This window comes from Antrostomus carolinensis, unplaced genomic scaffold (genome assembly GCF_000700745.2).
Source record: "Antrostomus carolinensis isolate BGI_N321 unplaced genomic scaffold, ASM70074v2 scaffold2728, whole genome shotgun sequence".
Lineage (NCBI taxonomy): Eukaryota > Metazoa > Chordata > Aves > Caprimulgiformes > Caprimulgidae > Antrostomus > Antrostomus carolinensis.
The window spans coordinates 10523-31733 of record NW_010333543.1 but is presented as its reverse complement, the minus strand read 5'-3'; the positions used below and the strand labels follow the sequence as shown (position 1 = coordinate 31733).

Below are 21211 nucleotides of genomic sequence, written 5' to 3'. Positions count from 1 at the left end.
GGCAGCCCCGCCACAGTTCCCTCAGGGCTGCCCTTCCCTGCCTCGGGCTCTTCCCTCGGGTAGCACCAGCCTGTTGACAGCCACAGCCAAGCTTCCCCCCTGCTTCGACTTCCCCCTCCACAAAATGGAGCTGTGGATGCCTTTGGAGTGAGAAATGCTAAAGAGATGAGGGGAGTTACCTCTGTTTTTCACTTCTGCCTCTGCTGCTTGCATCCTCATTGACTTTCTTTCCCAGTATTTCTGCATATCCCTGTGCCGTTTCCTTCCTACTCAGTCTTTTTTGGATTTTATCTCCCTTTTGCTTGCTGTTCTCTAAGACTCGTGGTGCTTGCACAGCATACCCAGCCACTCAGCGGGATTTAAGCGCATGCTTTGGATCCCACACTACGCTCAAGTGAGCTTCACCGTGGCCAACACCAGACCATGGTAAACGCTGGACAACCACACAGAAAAAGAAATGTCACAAGCAAAGAGTCACGGTGTGAAACAAACCCCGTTGTTCAAATATTTGGGGAACGTATGCAAATACATTCAATGTCTGAGTCACGTTTCGTTAAACTTTTAGTCCTCCTGAGCCTACAGTTTTCTTGCAGGCATGGGAATGCTGTGTGCCTTGGGCAAGGACAGTTCAAATGGCAGTAAACAGAACAGGGAACGCATCACTTGAGAAAGGGTAATCAGGCCAAAAATTGTTATTTACTTGTGCTTGCAAGAGAAATGACTCAGCTTGCTGGGAAAGACTGGGTAATAAATATGTAATTATCAAATAAATAGACTCTGGGTACTTGTTAGGATACAAAATGAGCAGAAGCAGCTAATTCTTAAGAAACAGAAAAAAATGCAAAATAAAGACATCCACATAAGACATCAGCTGATGTCGATGTAGCACTGATTTTAGGTAATTAGTGTTTATTTTAAAAGAGCTTTGCTCTAGCTACGTGAAAGTTTTAAGATGTTGCAGCCACAGTTGAGCTGATCCCAGTCACACTTGGAAGGCAGCACATGATTTGGTAAGACGTGCAGCCCCTCACCAGACACCTCCTCCCAGCAGACTGCCGAATACTTTGCAGAAGGGTAAATCACCTCGCTCTTCTGACCACCCCTTCTCTTTCTGTACTCATTCCGCACCTATTTTTCTCATCTTTAGAGCAAATAGTGTGTAAGGGCTTAAGATAATCAGGGAAAAATCGCTTCTTAGCTTAACTCTCCCTGAAATTCTTTGGTGGTACAAGGCCAGGCTCTCTCGGGGATCGTTCTCCCTGTTCCCCTGGAGCCCGGCCAGGGCAGGCTGTGCTCAGCTCTGGCAGGACAAGGCACGTTGCACTCCCTGGGCATTGCTCCAGCTCCTTGGGTTGCTCTGGCTTGTCCCGAGCAGTTGTTTTTCCATCAGGACCAGGCCAAGAGGCTGGATGAGGATGGCTTGCACTCAGCTTTCCCTCTGCTCCTCAGCTATGGGGAATGGTAGAGCCTTTGGCTTCTAGTATTTAAGGGAAAATTGGTCACATGTCCCAGTTTTGTTAAAAGAAGCTGGTACATATAGAGAGTTAATTTTTCCATGTTTCCTAAGAAACTGCTCTGAGGCAAATAAAATTTCTGTTGAATTTTTTCAGCATCCAACAATGAGCTCTGAAAAGAAAGTGGGGTCACTTAATTTTATTGGCTAGGCTGAAGCTTGTAAAAAAATGGTCAATAAGAATAAAAATTGTTATTAAAAATGTTTCAGTTTAAACACTGTAGAGGGCAGTTAAGAATTGAGGGGAAAAAAAAGCTTTCGTGACTGACATCAGGTATAGGGAAACTGCACTACAAGGCCGAAGCAATCCAAGGTCCACATTTCTCTAGCACTACTTCTTCTTCCCTTCCCCTTCCCATTCCCCTTCCCTACATGATTCTCACTCCCATTCTCAGCGCACTCCTACACTCACACCTAGCAAACCTGTTCAGCTCCATGTTCTGGTTCTTGCTAGCAAAAGCTACAGGTCCCCACAGCGATTAAAGGTATGGACTGAGTATGACAGAAACCAGGGCAGCGAGGTGTTTCTGGCTGGTAATACTGGGTGCTGGGCATGGCATGCTGCTCTGCAGGTCGGAAAGGGTGAAACCTTGCACTTCCCAGGGTCATGGAGGACCAGCACTGCGTGGGTACCTACATCACCAACGCAGGGGTGATGTGCCTGGAAACACTGTGCAGGGTGGGGGAGTGCTGAGCATGGGATAGTGCTGTGTGATGAGCCCGTGAAGGGACCAGGTCACTGCTTTTGAAGGTGGTCTGAAGGTGGTGTGGTTGGAGAAGTGCTGAAGGGACTCAAGGAGCTCAGCAGCAGCCTGGGGAGGGGGGCCTGGGGTTGGGGTGCTGTGGTAATGTGTGGCAGGGATGTGCTGGGCAAGGGGGATGCTGTGGAATTGTTCCTTAGTATGAGGAAGTGTGGTGACCTTATGTCCAAGGCTGGGGAGACAATCATATGCGTTAGTATGAGAATCACCTAGAATATCTGGAAATCTGATTTCTTGCTCATTAAAGAGAAAGTTTCTTGCCATCTGCATCACTCTTTATGGTTAAACTTACCAGGGCCCTTTCTCTACCCCATCATTGCTGTCAGGCAAAGGCAATGGGCGCTCCGTGCAGAGCAATTAGGTTATCAGTTAAAAGGGGGCTGGCAAAGCACTTCAATTTGATTTTGCCACTAGATCCTGCCATCGTCCTGACTTACAGGGGATTTCAGACATTAACAAGAAAAGCCGATTACATACAAGGCAGGCTGACAGAGCAGCCGTTCTCACAGCTCTCACCTGCTGCTTTATCTCAGATACTGCTGCTCGTGAGCTTCCCTGGGGGATTGGTCTCAGTAAACGGACCCAAGCCTGTTAACTGGAATTTTTGTTGATCCTTCAGCTGCCTAATAATGAAGATTTTTTTTGCTTTATTTTTCTTTCTCTTTTTAAAACATGGTTAGAGCTTCACTTGAAGGGCTGAGTAGTTCATTATGTGTCCAACAGGACCAGCTCTGATCCACTCTTCTAGCCAACAGTTGCTCACCTTCCTGTGCATTGATCCTAACAGAGATTCTGCAAATAAAACAGAAACTTGGCTCCTCTCAAATCAGCGGTTGACTTCCACGGGCCAAGATGTTGCTTTACATCTGGGGCAATGCTCTAGTATGTTTGTGTTGTGTGCACAAACTATACTATAAAACTATACTATAAAACTATACTATATAATCTATTATAATAGTTATTTTCAGTTATTTCTGGTTATAACCAGAAAGTTATTCTACTGTGAGTTCTATATGTGGAGATTAGATTAGATTAGACTAGAGTTCGGATGGGTTATTACAGTTTCCAGTAACTTCCTGGTTATAACTGGAGCTTAGTCTCCAGGGAGCACACTGCACACACAAGCAGACAAGGGCCAGCAGTGCCTTTCGACCGTGGGCTCAGCAGACACAGTGCACTGCTGGGAACCTGCAGACAGAGTGTCAGCAATCTGCCTACAGCATTTCTGAGGAAATCTGCAGATTGTCTGTAAGGACCCGCATGGATGAGAAGTGGATGGATCTGGGAACATACTTAAGCTCCAATCTCTCCTAAAAATGCTCTCTGATGTGGACTTTCAAAGTCTAGATTCCTCATTGGACACACGTTCTCTCAATGTCCAATTAACAGATTGTAATTAAGACAGTCAACAACTATTTAGAAGATTCCATATTCAGTTAGACAAATGCATGCACTTACCAAAAACTTTGTTTTGCTGAGAATCCAAGTCCCAGGATCCTCCACAACAGATCTTCTAGCTCACAAGGACGAAGACAGAAGCACATCTGTTCGTCACAGGAAGGGCAGGGCTAAAGCCTGCTTATCTAAAGAGTCTGAAAGTTTGAGATAACCGTTTTGCCCCCTAAAATTGTCCTTGCTTAAAAGTTATGTAATGAATATGATCCTAGTAACATTATGCAATGAATACAAATAAAATCTAGTACATATAATAGCTGATCTAGCAAAAAAAAAACCAACCCCATACATTTCAATTGTGTTCCTACTGATGCAGTAAAAGGTTGAAGCTGAGAAAGTTGAATCTCAAAGAAAATAACTTTAAAACCCAGGGCCTTACACAATCCACAGGAGACTCAATTCTTCTTCATAAAGGGATTTGGGAAATTTGAGTTATGCAAGTTGAAGTATGGTAAGCTATAAGTAGGGTTAGCATATTGCTGAAGTCCTATGTCCAGAACACTTTCTAATAAAAGGACGTAGTGGAGGATATCTGGTTTGTCACACACGCATAAACAAGATCAGGTTGCTGTTTAACATGTCTCTAGAAGCACTATGACAATATTCAATTCAAAAAGCTCTCTTGGCTCTGAAGAAAAAGCTTGGTTTGTTGGATGATGCGGAGATTTTTCTTTGGGAGGCATCACACAACAGACTGTTCTGAAAGATAACAAATAGCTCAACAGATGCAGGAAAAAAAAATGCCCAGCCTCCTGAAGATATCAAGCTTCATGAATCCTTCAGCTCTTACCGTTTGTCCCAGTTTTAGAGCATCTTGAAAAACTTCGACTAGATTTCATTTCACCTAAGAAGGTTCTTTTCTCTCTTCTTTCTCTTTTCTCTTCTCTTCTCTTCTCTTCTCTTCTCTTCTCTTCTCTTCTCACATTTTAATTTGGGTTTTCAAATATCTCTTCTTCAGATCACAAGAGTAATAAAAGCACCTGCACAACATTTGTACTGCAGCTATCATGAGACTGCAGACAGTGGTAAAGCAAAAGAATCTAAATTTTGACAATGTAGGAAGCTAAAAAAATTGTGCCTGTAGTCATCTTATTAAGTAGGCTTTATTTGGTGGACTTCTGAGGGAACTTTAGAATAAGAACTGGATTCCTGTTGATGAAGCAAAACTTTAGGTCACATTGGAAGAACCTGCTGCTTTGCAGCACTTTGAAACACTATCTTTTTTTGAGAACAGTGTGTTGAATGGAAACTCTAAAGGCTCTGCTAGGATAGTTATGTAGTAGGAAACAATTTAATGGAATCACAGAACAGTTGAGGCTGGAAGAGGCCTCTGGAGATCACAAAGTCCAAATCTGTGCCCAAGTAAAGTCAGGTAGAACAGCTTTCCCATGACTGTGGTAAGTCAGGTTTTGAGTATCTCCAGAGCTGGAGACTCCACAACCTTCACTCCATTTAATGTCTCCCAGGGATTTTTATTTCACTCATGTTGTGCCCTCTAAGAATTTCAGCTGACCCTCCAGTTACAGTAAGTTAATAATTTTCAGCCAACTAAAATGCTGCTCAATACAGGAACGGTTATATTTTGGCTTTTAATGAAAAGTCAACTTCAAAGAGAATACATATGATCTAAAACGAGTATCCTAATCTACAGGAATGCAAAATAGCTTCTGGATCCATAAGAAACTACTCAATTATTCTGTTTTGTTATTATTATTGTCTCTTTTTGGTAGAATTTTCAAAGCAATTTAGTATTTTGTGGAGAAGTGGCCATGAGTTTGCATGACTTTGCTTTTAAGCTCGGAATAAGACTCATCTTGTGTGTCTAATCTGTCTCAAATGTGTCTTTGAGAATGCAAGTAGATATTGCTGCAAACAGATCATGGTTTGGTTAACAGTTATGTCACAAGTCTGAAAAGGTAGTTAGCTCAGAAGGATACACAAACATGAGAACTTCCTACAACATAAAGAGTATTTACATACCCCACTGAGCCTGTTTTTAGACTCCATACAAAGCCAAGGCACTTGGGAGTTAGAAACCAAAGAGCATTTTTTGTCTGTAATACAGATAATAAAAAAAAAATAAACCAGGATCCTGATTTCCCACAATTTGTGTGTGCAATAAATAACACACTACCCCACAATGACGTAGACGAGAATCTAGGACCTCATTTAATTTATTACACACTTGAGAATATAAGACAACACTAAAACTTACACACTACAAAGGTCTTTAGAAAAACATAAATCAATTTTTAACCTAATGTTGCAGAATTTCATTTCAAAGTAATATGCAAACAATTGTTGCTTGCTTTCCAAGGCACAATGGTATAAACATAAAACCAGGATGCGATATATTTAATACAAAAATATAAATACTGTTAATCTAAATGACAAACCAGCACATTTCCTCCCATGCAGAAACCTTAATTTAGGAAAGGTTAGCTTTATTTTCAGTCATGAAATGTAATACATTGACAATAAAAACTATTCTTCTAGTGACACCGATTCAGAATGTGTCCCTATGGTACCAGTATAATAAGTGTGAGTACTCAAAACATTATAAAATTGTTGCTGCATTACACAAGAGAAGTTTAGCTGTTTTTTTCCCTGATAAAACTGATCCTCACTGACCTGACTCTGCAAAGTCTGCATATTATCCAGAGTTTGAAATGCTCCTTGAAAAACTGAGTCCTTGCTGAAATTACATTAATAACTTTGACATTAGACTATTACTTTGTTAAATAAGCTTTCTCAATTATAAAATGTCAAATTCCTGAAAAACATTCCTCCTTTAAACCTTGTATCTGAAAAACACCCAGTGCAAAGTGAATTCAAACATTTTATTGCTAGCAAATACAAAGAACTGTTCAAACAGCAAAGAACACAGAATTGTGCCAATTTGACTTTTAAATGAGCTAATACTGAACTTACAAAGAAAAAAACAATCTATTTATTGCTCAGCCTTTCTTAGGCAAATGAAAACACGAAAGTAATCCAGACCATACAGGTTTCACATACAGTTCACTAAAAAGAATTCCAGCGTTGATTCATGATTCATAGAGCTGATTCTTTGGCTGACTGAATGTGATGTAGCAGCTGATTACAATAGACGGGCGTTTGATGCTTATGTACAACCCCTTCGATTTCTCTCACCAGCACCTCTGGATATAAAGTGCTTCCTTCTTTTAAAACTTCTGTAAAACAAAAAAGTATTGGTTTATAAATCATTAGCTGCTCTGTGTTTCTCTACCCAAGTTCCCTCAAAGTAGCTGAAACCTAATTGGAAGTTGTTCTTTTACAGGTTGTACAGTCAGCACAGACAACCCGATACCTCCCTCATTTGCTGAGGTCTGTATTTTGACATTTACGTGCTTGGATACAGAGCAATACAGGAATAAATTCCAGGGAATCCATCAAGCAGCTAGGATATGGTCACATCCTGCAACGGTTGGTGTCTGTGCTCCATATCCTGTTTACCATCTATAAAGTTTTCTGATAAATCAGATGCACTGATATTCCCCCTCTGGTGAACACCAGTTAATACATGACATTCTGCATACAGGTGAAAGGTCTGAGCTCACACTCACCCAAACCCAAAGGAGCACTTCCAGCCTTTAGGATTAGCCTCTAGTTGTGTTCACTACCTTCATATAACTCTTGAAAACATACTTTAAAAAGCTTTATTAAAGATATACATGACTGAAAGTCTTACCTAGGACTGCATTTTGGATATTTTCATCTGGGTCATCAAGATGTATCAACAGCTCTTGGTACAGAAACTCAATATGACTTTCCATTGCAGATTTCACATCACTGTCCTTTAAGCATTTAAACCAGTTAGTTAAGGTGTGAGCAGCTGCCAGCCGTACATCACATGAAGCATCATCCAGACGCTTTAAAACTTCTGAAATGGAGCATACACATAACCAAAGAGCACTGTGAACAGCAAAGTTATCTTTCACATTTGAAAAATCAAATGTATTTTGTCATCACTGAAATGATTGTTGCATTTATTAGACATTCCTGTCTTTTGAACACTGCGAATACACATAGTACATTGCTCCTAGAAGCACGTAGTGCATTGTTAGCGGGTTTTTATGTTGTCAAAAACATTAAAAGAAATGTACAAAATGAGATTAGTTGAACATTCTCTAGTGCTCTTTCTAACAAGGTACTAGGAATGTCTATTAACACATTACAGAAGTACAGAGTTTAAGTATTTTTATGCTCTATAAAGCACAGTATTTCTATCAAATATTACTGTTTCAGTGAATAACTGCATTGCAGACTATTTGAATATGCAAGATGCGAAGATATTCTCTGACAATTATCTGAGCATGTATTTCTCCAAAATAAAAATGTTTGTTGTTAGGTTTCTATTGTGCCATGTAAGAAAAAGTATCAATCATTAAGATGCTGAGTTGGGGAAAGTCCAATTTATTTGTATATATCTCTGAGAACACAAATCCTGTTACATAGCATTGACTGTACTTCTCCTGATTCATAGTTCAGCATTTAAACATCATCCTAAGAAGCGTTACAGATAACAGCTCTATTTGACAGTACAGCACTCTAGATTAGGGTTTTCTTCTTCCTTTAAAAAAATTAAAAAATTAAAAACCAAATCACCCAACCCACTATATATTCAGGTCTATTTATGGTACAATGAAACGGTTTGCTCTTGGCAAGGAGAACAATGTGACTCCCGTTTATATAATGCATTACTGTTCTGCTTTCACTATAGTTAGAACATTATTTCATACACTCTAAACTAGGAAGCAATGCAGATGAAGCACTGCCAAGCCTGGCAGAGACCAGAACGTTGAGTGAAGTCCCATCTAGTGGTCTAGTGAGTAATAACGTCGGGAACACGGCTCGGTTCGTTTCCAAAGGATATTACCTTGTCTGCCATACAACACCTCAATGAAATGAAATGAAATAAAAAGCTACTACAGAAGGGCTCTGCAAGAAGTGGAGTCACACTCAACAACATCAAGTGTTTAAAAAGTGTTTAAAAATCTTCATTTTCTAAAATGTGTATGTGAACTTTCCACACTTTAAGCAGTCTCACTTATCAGTTTAAGACCATGTCAATCTCTGCAGAGTTAAGACATTGAATTGCCTCTCACACACAAAAATGCTGCTAATGGTATGATTTTGTGCAGCACTCTACTTTTTCCATTTCCTTAATATCTATGCAATTACTCTGGGGGAGAACTACCCAAACAGTTAAAATGCCACATAAAAGAACACAGGAATAGCACTACAACGTGTGTATGGGAGTGAAAGAAGAATGCCTGAGAAATCAGATCTACATAAAATCTGTCCCTGTTTGCACCTCAGATTGTTTAAAGGCTTTTTGTTCTCTACCTGGGACTAAAGCCAGATGCCATAGTGACACACAGCAGTGTTTGTCATTCCCTAGTCTGTGTTAGTGCTTTCACTGCCACCAGCTGCAGTGAATCTGCAGGCGAGGTGGACAGCTGGCACGGTGAATCCTACAGCTATGCAGTGAATCTGCCTGTGCTCCAGCACGATGCTTTTCACCCTCAAAAGCTAAGCTAACTATGATACTTCAGGTGAAAAAGCAACAGTAATTCTTCAACACAGAGATCTTGATTTAAAAAAAAAAAACAAAAAACTTTTACACTTACCTGTGTAAGTTTTGATAAATTTATCTTCATCAAACTGCCTCCCACAGGCTTTTAAAAAACCACTGACAATACGACAAGCCAACAGCCGAGTAATTTTAGAGTCTTCATCCATGGCAGCAATAATTTGGGGCATTAGCCCATCTTTGACTTTTAAGATCTACAATTAACAGGAAAAGCACAGATGAACAACAGCTCTTCAGTCACTCTAAGACAGTATCTCTATTGGTTACATCAGTTACTGTTATGTCTGACCAATACTGGCTTGCTTAATTTAAAAAGAAAAAGTTAACTATAAAAGTTAACTTGAAAATCTTGGAAGTTACACAGCTCTATTTTTGCCTTTAAGCAAGCTTGGGAAATTAAAATCCACCAGTCGATCATCCAGTTTATGAATGCTCAGTATATATGTAGATGAGTTTTATGTAACTTGTAAAAACTTTAAACTTACTTGCCTTTTTATTTTAAAAAAATCGTTGGCAAGACATTAAATAATTTGGAGACGAGGACTACGTGTGTGTACCAGTAGATGGTGCTCTTATTCTAAAAGGAAGCTTTTAAGTAAAGCCTGTTGTAATACAATGCTTTAGTGAGTTCCATAATTTGACTTTAATATGTACATTTTGTATACATTAATAGAAAAAAAGGAATTAAGGCACTGATTCAGAAAAAAATGTTTCACTAGAACAGTTGTCTCCGATATAAATGTTTCATATATGTGAACTCAACCAGTTATATGTGTTTAAGCACTTTGTTCAATTAAGATCTGTTATAAAGACAATAAAGATTATGAACATTTAACAACATTTTCATTTCATTTAAAAAAAATTCCCTTGTATTTAACATATTTCCAGTATATAATTTCCAAATGTTATTTTGGTTAGTAAAGACGTTTCAAAAAACCTCTCAGATTCAATTAATGCTTAATCACCACGGTGAGTAACATTTCTTCAAGTGCACTCCTTGTTAGCTCTCTACTTCAGTTTCTACAGACACCCTTCAAGTCCTCCTGCCCTTTCCAGAAATCTTTTAGCTTTTTTTTTCCCCCCAAATGGACCTGTGTAAGCTCCAAGGCAACCAGACAACTTGTCTTTGCCGCATGACACAAAAGCATGTCCTGGCTAGCTCCGTGCTGCTGCACAGGCGCTGGCTGGGGGTCCAGTAACGTCAGGTACCCGAGTTGTTGTGCTAATAGTGGTTGGTATTTTGTGTTACAGAACTGACACTGTGCTAGAACAAAGATCTACAAAATGTGATGATGGTGAGTTCTACTGCTCACCATATCACTGGCCACAGGTCTCTTACCAGGATATCATTGTTCCTCCACTAGTGACCGTTTCAAATATTAATACTCAATTACAAGTAATGAATTTTATTATGAAAACTATATATCCATCTGAAAATACTACTCACAATAAGGATTTATTCTTTTTCCCCTCCTTGCATTTATTTTGTTTTTCTGCCTACGGTTTCAAAGTTCATTTGATGAAAAAGAGAGAATTTACCTCTTTTGGAGAAAGCATTTCACAGTGAAGAAGAGCCCAAAGGCATGATACAGCTGTAGTGCGGATGGCAGCTGCTGTTCTTCCAGCATGCCACTGCAGATTAGGAGCCAGTATGTCTTTTATCACAGTCTCAAGGTAGCTAGGGAACAGCCTGAAGCCAAAAATAAGAAAGCAAAATAAAGGTTCATGAGAAAGTGATAAAGAGACTGACAGGATGTAAAGGAGAATTTTCTCTCATAGAAACATAGGCAGAAAAGGACAAAAAAAAACCAAACCACTGTAAAAAAAAATCTTATAAGCCAATGTGATTATAATGTTTGTGATAAGCTTTTCATAACTTAATTTTTCTAGATAATATTTAAACAAATACCTAACATTCATGGAAAGGGGAGGCTAGACTTTCTCCCACTTCAGACGATGCCCATGACTCACTGTGTTATCTTGGTAAACTACTTACCTTCTCTCTGTCTCATTTTCTCCATCTGTGAAGTGGAGATAACACCCCATATGAACGCTGTGAGGATTCATTAATATTTGTAAGGCCCTTTGAGACTGTCCAGTGAAAAGTATTTATAACGTGAAAAGAATGAATGCTATTGATGAGACCTGAACTACTGATAGGGCAGGGAGTCTACACAGAACACTTCAGCTTCCCCTTGGCTCAGAAACTCGTCTCCCTCAAGGATGAGAGGTCTGTAGGATTATCTGATGGTGCCAGTCCCAATACTAGTTTGTTTTTGTTACAAACACACAAATCTGTAATATTTCTGCTGATGCTTCTGCCTCCTCCTCTATAGAATGGGCTACTAAAATGCTCAAAGTTACTGAGAGAGTCAGCAATTGCAATAGGCAGCATTCCCTCACACCCATTTAATTCCAGCTCAAACAATTCTAAATTAAAAGAAAAAGATATAGTTCTTACACACATGTTAAAAACGACTTTGCTGCATCAAAGAGATGTGTGCCTGGCTAAGACTAGATAACTAAGGCTCAGGTTATTCACTCTGTCTCTCTGCCTTACAGAGCAGCTGGCAGCATGGAAAGCAGATGGATAAATAACAGGCTCAATCTACCTTGACTTGTGTCCCGTTCTATTCAAACTTCCCACAGACCTGGACTGCAGCCACCTGAGTGCAAAACAGCACATCACCACCCTGCTGCTTGGCAGAAAGGGAAGAAGCTGCTGCTGACTTTCCCGAGTCCTACATTTCCAGGATGAGTAAGTGGCTCCTACAGAGATGTGCCAAGCCACAGCAGGAACATAATGGATAGACGTGAACAACAAACAGTTACCACGAAGTACTTTTTTAAAAAACCCCCACAACAGCAAAACAAAATCATCCAGCAACGACAATCCAGCAATTAAAAAAAAAAAAAAAATCTATAAGCATATTGTATCAATGTAATAAGAAATATAATTCTATCTACTTCTTTCCTTTAACTACCCTTTACGCACTACAGTTATAGTGTGTAATTCAGGTGTAATCTGACAGAACTATGAGCAGTGAGCCTGCCAGGCCTTAATTATCTATTGCACACACACAGAATGAAAATCTCTGTCTTCAAGATGATGAAAATAGATACGCCTGGCTGCTGCTCAGCCCCTCGGCTAAGGGAGCACTCTGTGGCTGAGAAGTCAGAGCCCCACTCTTGCTCCCTGTCCAGCAGATGGCACTTAAGGTTCAGTAATAACCAGAAATCTGACGTCCCATTAGACACATCTAAATTTGTCAAAAACGTTTAGATTTATGATTTTAAACACCTTTTTTTGAGAATTAATAGTTTTCTATTCAAAAAGTTGCTGGAAAAAAAGCCCCCAAACTAATGATCACCATCATTCCAAATTTCCTTTTAGCTCGTGTATTGGGTCTGACTGGGATAAAAAAAAGGCTTTGTGCTGTGTGTCCTACTGTGCTATCAAGCTGCCTCTGTTTTTAATAAAGCCTTCTGTTAAACTACAAAGAAAAAACAATTCGTCAAAACATAAAGACAAATTCCATCAGCATTATGTTAACCGTAATGCTAAGCTATTTGTGAGAATATTTGTTCTAGTGCTTTGAAATAGAAGCAGTAAAGCAATACCTGGCGATTATCTGACTCAATCATGTCAGACTTAAACAAAAGTAGATGACCACACAACTGTGTTCAGCCTAATAACTGAAAGCCTTCCTATCTAAACTGTTAGAATGTTGTTAAGGAGCTAAACAAATCACTGCCAGCAGTGAATGCAATTGTGTAACCAGGACTTATTACTTCACTATCTCTCATTACCACAAAGATGTATTTTTTTTGCTATTGCTGATGCAATTAAATTCTCCTTCTTACCACTTTCAGATCTTACTGTTGTAAGTCCACGTAACTTAATTCTAAAAGTGAGTCATTTCCATGAAAGAACATACCCAGTCTGTGCTGTTTGTATTTACAAAGTTGAGGTTTTATTCTCAACTGGATATGAACTAACTAAAACATGATCTGTGCATACAGTAATACCTAGCTCCTACACAGGTATAAAAAGCAGAGCTTGGGTTTACATTAAAATTGCTAACCCCCATTTTATAGACTTGCATACTTAAACTTTCATTCCACGTTAATTATTTTTTATACATTTTTGTTCTGGATTGGCTCCTATTCTGCTTTCATGGCACTGCTGCACTTGTCTTTATATGTCTGTGGATTGTTTGTTCTGGATTGGCTCCTATTCTGCTTTCATGAATATGTTTGTGGATTGTTGCGTTTTGGGTTTTTTGTGTGTATGTTTTTGTTTTTTTCCAAACTTGACACCCTAAATCCAGGTAATTTGAAACAAAATCAGATTTGCTTTTACAAATCAAAACCTCCAAAACCATTTTGCAAACAACTCTTCAAACACAAAAAGCTTTACATGTTACTTCCTACATTAAAGCATTTGCTGTGACACTCGTAAGTAGGATTAAGACTTCAAAGAGTCATTGAGCTCCCTCTACTGCTTTTTAGTTTCTGAAGATAAACCTACTGGTAAAATTCATTGCATTGCTCTTGTTCTCAGAGGACAGAGCACCTCATTATGAGTTAGACTGGGCCATCCTCAGCCAGGAGTCATCCTTCATACAAACAGGTCTATTAACCTCATTGGATGTGTCTAATCTTGACAAAAGGCCATTCACTCACAGTGCCCTGAGCGAAACAACTTCCATCATCGCTATCTGCGGAGGGCTGGTGTGCTGTGTGGCTACATTCACTGAGAGTATTACTTTGAAACACATTCTTCTGTTTTTTCCACACTGGTAATTTCCATTTCCTGGGAATCCTAGTGAAGTTGGCAGCTCACTGGGTCTGTTTTCTCTTTCCTCCCTGGCTCCATTATTTACACAAATGACAGGGTTGCAGGCCATGAATACTGTAAATATATCTAAAACCAGTAAAAATATATCTGCATTCATACTAACATGGCCTCATGGAACCTGAATGGATGCTCAACTTTAAGCTGAAAGAGGGGAGGTTTAAATTAGATATTAGGAAGAGGTTTTTCCCTGTGAGGGTGGTCAGACACTGGAACAGGTTGCCCAAGGAAGTTGTGGCTGCTCCTCCCTGGAAGTGTTGAAGGTCAGGTTGGATGAGGCTTTGAGCAACCTGGTCTAGTGGAAGGTGTCCCTGCTGATGGCAGGGGGGTTGGAACTAGATGATCTTTAAGGTCCCTTCCAACCCAAACCATTCTATGATTCTATGATTCAACATACCAGAATGCCCACTGAGTGCTAATTTGCTCATCAGAATAATGAAAAAACTTTTAAGTATAAATGACCATTGCTATCAAAGAAGGAAGAACGCTTCCTTGTTTGGGTTTTTTGGTGAGTTCTTTTGTTTTCTTTTTTAAGAGTTAAACATGAAAAAATATGCATCAGAATACATTTACATACTAAATACAGCAGGCACTGGGAAAAGCAGAGCAGACGTGGTTTATGTATTCAGGACAACTTTGCAGAATTGTTTGCACTACTAGTAAGGTTAAATTAATAATGACAAAAAAGCCCCACTGTTGGCATTGTTATAAATGGAGGGGTTTTATAAGCACCGTAAATTACAGTGAGATTGTACTTGGAATGCATAAATAGTGCCAAGCAACAGGAGACTTCCATCTTCAGTCACTGAGAGTAATAATAATCCCTTATCAAACATTTAGTTTAATGCTTTTTAAACACCATGCTATATCATGGGCATTTTTAAATGCCTATTTTTGAGGTGTTTTATTGTTTCCTTAAAATGACTACAGGCAAAGTTTAAGGATTTAGGAGCTGGCTGTGAGAAAAAAGAAAAAAACCAAAAAACCCACTAACCCACTCATATTTCTTTCCTAAGAATCCCCATTTTAGCTTTCAAACATGTATTCTTTTCAACTATAGCTCTTTATATTCTGAAAACTATCCAGATCTGCATGACAATCATTTTAATTCTCCATAGTGGCAGAGGTAGGAAGTAGAGGAAGAGTAGAAGTCCAGACTTCAATTTACTTATATTTTTTTAAAATTATTGCACTCCACCCCTTTAAGCATTGTTAAAAAATACAGTAAGAAAAATATGCTGTAGAATATGGTGGGAAAGTCTTTCTTCTTCTTCTTGACATACTAACACAGACACAATTATAGGGGTTAAATAACTACCATGGTCATTACTTTTTAATGCCACCACAGTGTTCAAATAGTTGTGTGAAATTAGAACTCTACTTACCCCTGAGAATTGACGGTTTCACTTGGTTTCTGGAGCAACTGTGATAAAACAGTGAAAAGTTTTAAACGCATCTGGGGATCTTTGTTTGGCTGAAGACACGTCTTAAGAATGAGAATAAAGTTATTTAGAGCTTCACCTATGACAGGACCTAGAAAATAAACATGTAAGATTTATTTCAGAGTACTAAGAAGTTCTATTTAGATGTTTAATATGGATGCATTAAAATTTGTAATATGTCTGGTATTAATGAAAAATTATACTGAGTCTGAAACGACCACGACACCACCCCAAACAGCAGCATTAACTATGCTTTTTGCTTCTTTCAAGTTTTCCCACGTGCAGCATTCAAGGAAAGATGCTCATGACTCCCAGAGGCAGAGGAAAGGGCACGTTCGAAAGGGTCAGTATCAAAACACGGATCATAGAATACTGCTGCAATAATTCTTTCTCCATGTTTAAATAATGCTTATTTGCATTTTACAAGATAATCTAAAATACAATTAATTTTAGAAGCTATTTGAAATAAAAATATTTTCCAAATTCATTCTCTAGTCTGTTAACATTTTGACATCCTATGATGAAGTCTGTTTTCACCACTAAACAATAAACAAACAAACCACCCCTAAGCTACTATCCCAACATCTGAAGATGTGATTTTCCCAAAACACAAGGAAGTTTGTGTGTTTCTCCTTGATAAAGATTTTAAAGAGGAAGAATACATGCAGACTATACACATGCTTTATTCTGCAAGACTCTTGCTATAGAATACTCTTTCTGCTCTATGTTTGCAATTAACTACTTTCCTCTAGGAACTTCTTCAGCTTTGCATCCTTGTGGTGCACATTCCATTCAACTCCAGTCACTCAGAAAATCCTCCCAGAAGGAGACACAACACTGGCATTTCTGATGACAAGAATATTCCTCACACATGGAATGGACAGATTGAAGTATTCAAGATTTCAAAACAAGTTCAACAGCACTTAATAATATTTGGAAATTTAATGTTTAAAACAATAATATAAAACTCCCAAATCTTCACTGTCTAGACTGAAGCAATACAGGGTGTTGAACTGCAGTTTACTAAATTTCTGTGCCAACAAATAAGTCTTTATTTTCACAGCATTTATTCAAAATAAATTGCTTCGTGTGAGTTCTGAGACATTTAAAAGATACTACTGTTATATCAATCTGATAACTGCAAATTCAACAGATGGAAAATAAACAAAATAAACTACATTGCTAATTTCAGCTTAAGCACATGTTCATGAAAAAACAGTAAAAAACTGAGAAATTTAAAATGAGTAAACCTGGTTAAACTGATTAAAAACAACTTTATGTGTGGGAATGAAAAGAAAGGAAAAAAAAAATAGCTCTAGGAGCTGCTGTGTCAGACAGAAAACACAGACAATAGCATATTACCAGTGCTGAGTGCAAGCCAAAAATGTTTGCCCAGACATTCGATGATTTATTTAGCATTAAGGAAAACAGAGACAACTGTCTAGAAGTCCCTCAGTCATGGAAATCAGAGCACATATATACAGAAAGTTTGGGCGCCGAGATCTCATGCTGAAGAAATTTTTTGTTCTCTCCACAGATGAGAAAAAGTAGTTATGCTGTTTGCTGCACAAAGCAGCAAGTGGGTGCTTCACATACATTTCTTGAGGCTTTTGAGATTCAAGGATTAAATGTAGAAGATGGAGTGCCTTAAAACATACCGTCCACATTTAACTATCTGCAGCAGCAATAATAATACTTCACCTGTAGCTGAAGTAACTGTCTACATCCCCTTTTTAACTAGCAGAAAGGAAAAAACACCAACAAAACAGGACTCTCCATTTTAATAATCTTAAAATGGGTGTCTAGGTGAAAAGAACTGCCTGTCACTGCATCCCTGGACTGTAGATGGAGAGCTTCATCAGAGGAGTGTTCACAGGCCAGATCTGAAGCGAGGTAAAACATAGGCAAAAGTGTTTCACTAATCTATACACAGCAATGTGTTGAAGAATGTAAGTGAGGAAATGTTTGTACAGAAAGATAGGATCTTTTATTAGACTAGTGAATAGATGGAAAAAAATAGATAAGTCCTGTCAGTTCATCCCCCCATCACCTTTACCTATTTCATTTACCTGAAAGTGTCCTTTAACATATGTGCTTTTAGTACGCTCCTTGCTGCCAAGCAGTCTTGTCAAGTTTGATCTGTTTGAACATTTTTGATTTTGCTTTCCATCATATTCTTGTGAAGTTTCTGAATATTACACTATTCATTATAAAAAACTGTGTCTGCAGGCTATGGAGAGTATGACTTTATTTTTGTTTAGCACTACTAAGTAATTGTACCTGAATGAGTTGCGATGGCATCCAACTGTAATATTTCTGGAGAATAGCATGTCCAACATTCACATGATACTGAAACCCATTCCATAAGCTCAATTATATGCTGTTTGTAGAGATAAAGAAAACTATCCAGTTGCTGCACTTCAGCTAATGAAGACATTGTTTCCTCTACCTGTTAAAAGAGAGACAAGATACTTTATCCTAACTGAAACAGTGTTAAAAAAAAGAAAAAAAAAACCTTTCAGAACTCACAATTATTCTGTAAGAACAGAAGGGACACAAGATTTTCACAGTTTCTACCTGGACAATCAAGATTGATATTTAATGTCTGCTTATACTACATTCATTAACTTTTATTTAAAGTTAAACATTTGTCCTGATTTCAAAATTAAATCATAAGGAACACAGCAATATAACAGCAAAATGAAAGGATCTCTAATCCATAAGAAAACCCATGTAAAAACTAACCACATCATAAAAAAGCTCCTACTAGTCTTAAAGATGTGATTTTTCTCCTTAATTTAAGAATGCTTTAAAACATTAACATAGAGGGAATTTCTCAGTCTCATCTAGCAGGCTATGGCAGTTTCAAAAAACTAGTGCTGTTGTGCTCCAAGAGGACATGGTATTTCCCCTCTCTCCCTCCCTTTTTTCCCCCCCACAATTTTAATTATGCAAGATGCTCTCTCTTTACAGTAGCTGGGCAGATTAATTTTGAAGTCCTCAACTTCTGTTGCTTCGAAGTACCAAAATGCTCTGTAACATTTGAAATACCTTCTTCATATTTACATTTAGACTATTCCATGAGACAGGCAAATAAAACATGTACAAATGAAACAGGTAAAAAGAACTACTAAATGAATTCCAGACATGATCATGCTTGGCAAGGAAGCCTTAATCACTTGTAGCAGATGTATTTCAAAGCAAAGGAAAATTTGCTGAAGACTACTACCAGAGGCACAACACTTCTCTAAGGAAGAGATTAAAAGCATGCTGAAAGCAGCACCTATAGTCTTAGTGATTTCAGTGGACAGTGAATCAAGAATGGGGAGCAAGACACCGTTAGAAACTCCACTGAGAAATAACGTCATCAGCGTGGCCAGTTCTAGCAGGGAAAGACGTAGTGTTGTGCTGCAAGTGACATCATTGGACTCACAGTGGTTGAGTAGAACTACAAATTGTAGTCATATTTTTAATATTTTTAAGCTGAACTCAACTGTAAGAGTTAGCTGAAACATGTCTAGGACCTTTAGACTTTTACAGACTAATCACTTGTCAGACAAAGATATTATTATGGAAGTACCAGATGTAGAGAAAAAGAAATTAGATATCTAGAAAAAATAATAATAATAAAAATAAATCAGGATTTGCTAAGGATGAAGGTTACTCTTAAAGCAGGATTGCCTGCCTCAAGCACAATAGACTTCTCCTTTCTGAAAGCATTTGGCCAGCCAGCTGAAACAACTCAGAATAACTTGTATGTAAAATATTCATTTATCTGTAAATTAATTGGAACATCTTACATGACAGAATATGTCAAGACAGAAACTGTTCCCCATTATTTATCCCACCACAATCTGCAAAAGGTTTTTTTCTATTGAACAAAAGAGATAACAAAATAAAAAATTGTTCACAGGCGATTTAAAATAAACTCTAAGTAGCTTCAAGAGTGCAATTAAAAAAAAAGATAAAATAAATTAAATATGCCAATAGACTGATGTGTATCTTCACATTAAGAAGTGTCTCAGAGTTGGAAAAAAAACCCAACAAAACAACAAGAGTGATTTTCTTTCCAATATTTGAAAGCTAATAAGTTTAATGACACATTATTTTCAGGCTAATAATCAATGTGAACCAAAAGAAGAGCCAAGATAGCACAGGCTACTGGTAATGAAACAAAATCTTATCTTTACACCACCAGTTAAATCACTGACAAGCTCAATACATGCTTAACAGACTCTAACAACTGATAGGGCTTCAGTCTATTTGGGGCTGTAAACAATCCTCCTCACGATGACACTGAAGTGCTCAGTTGGTGGTCTTGTTCTTTTTCCTTAGCCCTAAGCAACCAGAAACACTGATGAACACAAAACAAAGGGGCCAAAAATCAAGTAAGTAGGAGGGGTAGCAACATGCACAATCAGGTCACATCACTTGTGGTATCTCATATTTCTGTGATCTCCTGTTCCCTTATATTAGAGCCTGAATTGAAGTTCTATAATTCAAATTTTTGAATAATTTATGTTTATACTCAAAATCTTTCGATGCTGAATACAGACTTATTTTCCAAACAATAAATTTCTACTTGTAAAGCTAGATGTAATAGATTAGTTTTATATGGTCTTAAGCTATTTTAACAGGGACTTCTTGGCTTCTGCAAGTTGTACAGCTCACTTTGAAGTTCTAGAATAATCAGTAACTAGAGAGAAAAAAAAAAATAAAATCAAGCCATATTTGTCTTTGTGACAAATTTGAAATATTGCAATTATGTAATCTTGTTGCCAGATTTTTTATCTGCCTAGCTGAAAGAAAGGCTAATGAGAAAAAGGATTCTCATCCAAAGTACTGTCAACTTTAAAAATCATCTGTAACTGCAGGAACATCTTAAACCTTTAATAATCTTGGGAGATGAACTTTTCTGTATATGAAAATCAGGCTTTATCTCCATGAAACCACTTTCTTTGTAGAAGTATGAATTTGTAAGGTTTTAAATGGACATTGCTGACTTGATAGACCACTGTAGGGCTAAACAGACAAGATACTGCAAAACATACCAGATCCATGTGTCTGAGGCTGACCTGAGTAGACTGTTTAAAACAAACAAACAAACAAACAAAAAACCCCCCCAAAATCCCACTCTCACACTGGCTCTCCATGAAACAGATCTTCACGCCACACCTCTTTGACCTGCAAAGTCTTTTCAATATCTGTTTCAAGCTTTGTTCTATTTCACTTCTTTCAGAGTAGTTTTCTAAGTGTATTCCTCCTCAGAGGCAGCCTGTCAGCTCTGGGGCCATAAATACTGATGCTACACAGGCCTTTGGAGCACCATGCCTGGGAGCAAGAGAAAACGATGGAGAAGAGCCGCTGCATTTAAGGCACACATTTGAAAACAAGACAACTTGGATAGGTCATAATTGCACTACACAAGGGTGGCTTGCTGATTTATTTGATATTTAGCTTGGTGAAGAAAGAGGAAAAGAGAAATAAGGGGGTGAGATAATGTTTAGCCAAAAAACCTCATCTATTATCAAAGCACCTACAGATGTCCTTGATTGTAAAGCATTC

At 38.2% G+C, this 21211-nt stretch overlaps 1 protein-coding gene across 1 annotated transcript in view; it reads right to left on the bottom strand.

The window, feature by feature from the left end:
• Positions 1–6783: 6783 nt before the first annotated feature.
• Positions 6784–21211, bottom strand: part of DNAAF5 (dynein axonemal assembly factor 5) — a 24933-nt gene continuing 10505 nt past the window's right edge. Inside the window, exons 8-13 of the mRNA XM_010173887.1 lie at positions 17927–18095; positions 15590–15737; positions 10886–11036; positions 9384–9540; positions 7442–7633; positions 6784–6923 (exon numbers count right to left, since the gene is read on the bottom strand). Of these exons, the coding sequence (XP_010172189.1) occupies positions 6784–6923; positions 7442–7633; positions 9384–9540; positions 10886–11036; positions 15590–15737; positions 17927–18095 (957 nt within the window). The remainder of the gene's footprint in view (positions 6924–7441; positions 7634–9383; positions 9541–10885; positions 11037–15589; positions 15738–17926; positions 18096–21211) is intronic.